Source organism: Quercus suber, unplaced genomic scaffold, assembly GCF_002906115.3.
Source record: "Quercus suber isolate HL8 unplaced genomic scaffold, Cork oak 2.0 scaffold_376, whole genome shotgun sequence".
NCBI classification, from domain to species: Eukaryota; Viridiplantae; Streptophyta; class Magnoliopsida; order Fagales; family Fagaceae; genus Quercus; species Quercus suber.
Window position 1 is genome coordinate 279,211 of NW_027069828.1, and position 2,605 is coordinate 281,815.

The 2,605-nt window shown below is 39.5% G+C and overlaps 1 protein-coding gene across 1 annotated transcript; it reads right to left on the bottom strand.

The window, feature by feature from the left end:
* Positions 1-1,883: 1,883 nt before the first annotated feature.
* Positions 1,884-2,351, bottom strand: LOC136062045 (uncharacterized). The gene has a single exon (XM_065760638.1). The coding sequence runs from the start codon at positions 2,349-2,351 to the stop codon at positions 1,884-1,886; it is 468 nt and encodes a 155-aa protein (XP_065616710.1).
* Between the last annotated feature and the right edge of the window lie 254 nt (positions 2,352-2,605).

A 2,605-nucleotide genomic window follows, 5' to 3' on the forward strand; every position in this document is an offset into this window, starting at 1 on the left:
AGAATTAGCTTTGGAGTTGGGATTTGGGGGGTGTTTGGTTCTGTTATTTAAACAACAGTTTTCAGTGTTTAAATAACATTACACATATTTTCACAAAATAACAACAACATTATTAGAAATCTCTTACCAAACAAGCTCTTGATGACTTTGTCCTCTAGGGAACTCAAAGATTTTGATCAAAGTTTTGCAGCAACACAGCAGGTCCCTAGCCCCATTTGGTCATATTGTCAATGACATATTTTTTCTTACATCACAGGTCTCATGTTTTAGTTTTTTGCATGTTGGTTGATAAGGTAATCAGGTTGCTCATTGCTGTAAGAACAATCCTTTCCTCTCCCTTATCTGAAAGATGTTTCACCAGACCTTTTACCTATAATTCAGACTGATTTGAATAGCTTCCCTTGATAAAATGCCTCAACTTTCTTCCCCCCCCCCCAAAAAAAAAAAAAAGTAGTTTTGCTAATGATTAGATAAAAGAACAATGACACAGTGTGAGGTTCCTATGGACATAGGAGCTGAGGATGCCTAGCAGCTCGAGGACAGGTAAATGTTGTTATGAAAGTCGGTGTTAATAAATAAAGGAAGGGATCTGGTCATGATAGTGAAAGAGGATGGTCCGAGGAGGGATACTTCCTCGACTAAGTAAGGCAGAGGTTAGACAGTGCGGTCTGCCACCCAGGACAACGTTCTGGGAATTTCTATGAATAAGAATGCACGTCATGGAGGCATGGGAACTATAAAATATCTAAGAGAAAGCTGCTACCGCCACATTAAAAGCTCTGTAGCTAACTTTCTGGCCACATTAATGAGGAAGTGATACTTGAACAGTAATTTTCAGCCTTACAGCTACTCCTTAAAAACTTCAAGAAAGTGCTAATGGGACAAGGATCAACACCAGTGATCTAATCTACACGTGGAGGGTAAAGATGAGAGGAAGAAGATAGCATAAAATAGGAAGAAGACCTTGAGAAAAGGGGATCGGAGAGTTGAAAGAGAAAGACTGTAGCAACAAGAACTGTACTTATAATCAACTTTAATTAAATATAAGAATTGATCTCCTCGGACTGTGCTGATGACGATTTTCCTTAGATAAAACCAGTTTATTTTTACTTTATTGTAGTTTGAATCCACAAAAATCGTTACCAAACTCATTAAAGCCTAATTTTCCAACACACTCTCTACAAATTCATTGTATTAGGCTCTTTGGGTCTAAATCCTTTTAACTTTTGGGCTTAGGACTCAAATCACATCCTTACACACACACATACACACACATATAGCCAAATGTAAGAGAAAATTCAATTAGATTTTCAATTAAAGTCTATTTTGCGCCACATGTCTCATATAAATTTTTTAATTTTTGTGTCAAGTGAGTTATTAGTGCAAAAGCTGAAGAGTCAAAAAAATAAATAAGAAGGACAAGTAAAGGTTTTGTTTGACTTTAACAAGGTATCAACATCTAGACCAAATTTAAATCAATGTAAACTAATCTCAGTACATTTTCAATTGGAGTTTAATTTTGTGCCGCACATCTTATGTAATTTTTTTCATTTTAGTTCCAAGTGAGTTATTAGTGCAAAAGCTGAAAAGTCAAAAAACAAAACAAAGAAAAAGAAAGGTTTAATTTGACTTTGTGACAAGTTATTGAAGTAATTGTTGGTGATGGGGATTGGGGAAAATTACATAAATAAATAAATAAATAACGAAAATGGAATTTATATTTTTGTTGGACTAAGGTTTCAGCTTAGGTTTTGTTCCCATTTAGACCAAATCTAAATAAATGTAAACTAAACTCTAGTACAACAAAAAATTAATAACATTTACCATATATATATATATATATATATCTTTTCTTATAGTATTATCTTCTATATATCTATATATTAAGAATCCCTCCTCTCCTGAGGGATAGCCTTCTCTTTCCCCTTGCCCTGCAGCAAGTCTTCCTCCACCCGTTTGTATTTGTCGATTTGGTCCATTAGCTGCCGCACGCTGGTGGCGGGCTTACCAGTTAAGGACTTCCTCAGGCCGTGCCCTATCAAGAGCCCGTTCTTGAACGTGTTGATGGCGACATCATCGTACTTGCCTTCCAACTCGTTGTAAATCTCCCAATACTTGTCCGAGTAAGCCTTAAGGGTCTCGTCATCGCGCATGGTCAGGGACAGCAATGCGCTCATGGGCCGAGGAGGTTTGCTGTTCATGACAAAATAGGAACCAAAGGCCTGGGTCAGCCATCTGTACGAGTCTACGAAATTCGTACTCAAGCCGTTAAACCACCTCATTGTCACAGGCCCCAAGCTAGACAGGAAGACCTTGCACATCAGCGCCTCGTTCTTAGAGTGAACGGCCATCCTCTGATTGAACTGGCTCACGTGCTCCACAGGGTCTATTTTGCCATTGTAAACGGTGAAGGTCGGCTACTGGAACCTCCGAGGGAGCACCGTTTTGTCTATGCACGTGTAAAGGACGACTTGGAGAGCCGGTCCAGCGCCCTGCTCATGGCGTCACTTCCCAAGCCCTTAGGGGTGGGGCTGCCACGCCTACGTCTCCGATAGCGCTCATCCTCGTGGGAGAAAACTTCACTCGGGGGTGTCGTCGACCTTTG

Coding starts and splice junctions, on each gene's coding strand:
- LOC136062045 (XM_065760638.1), bottom strand. CDS start 2,351: ATGGCCGTTCACTCTAAGAACGAGGCGCTGATGTGCAAGGTCTTCCTG.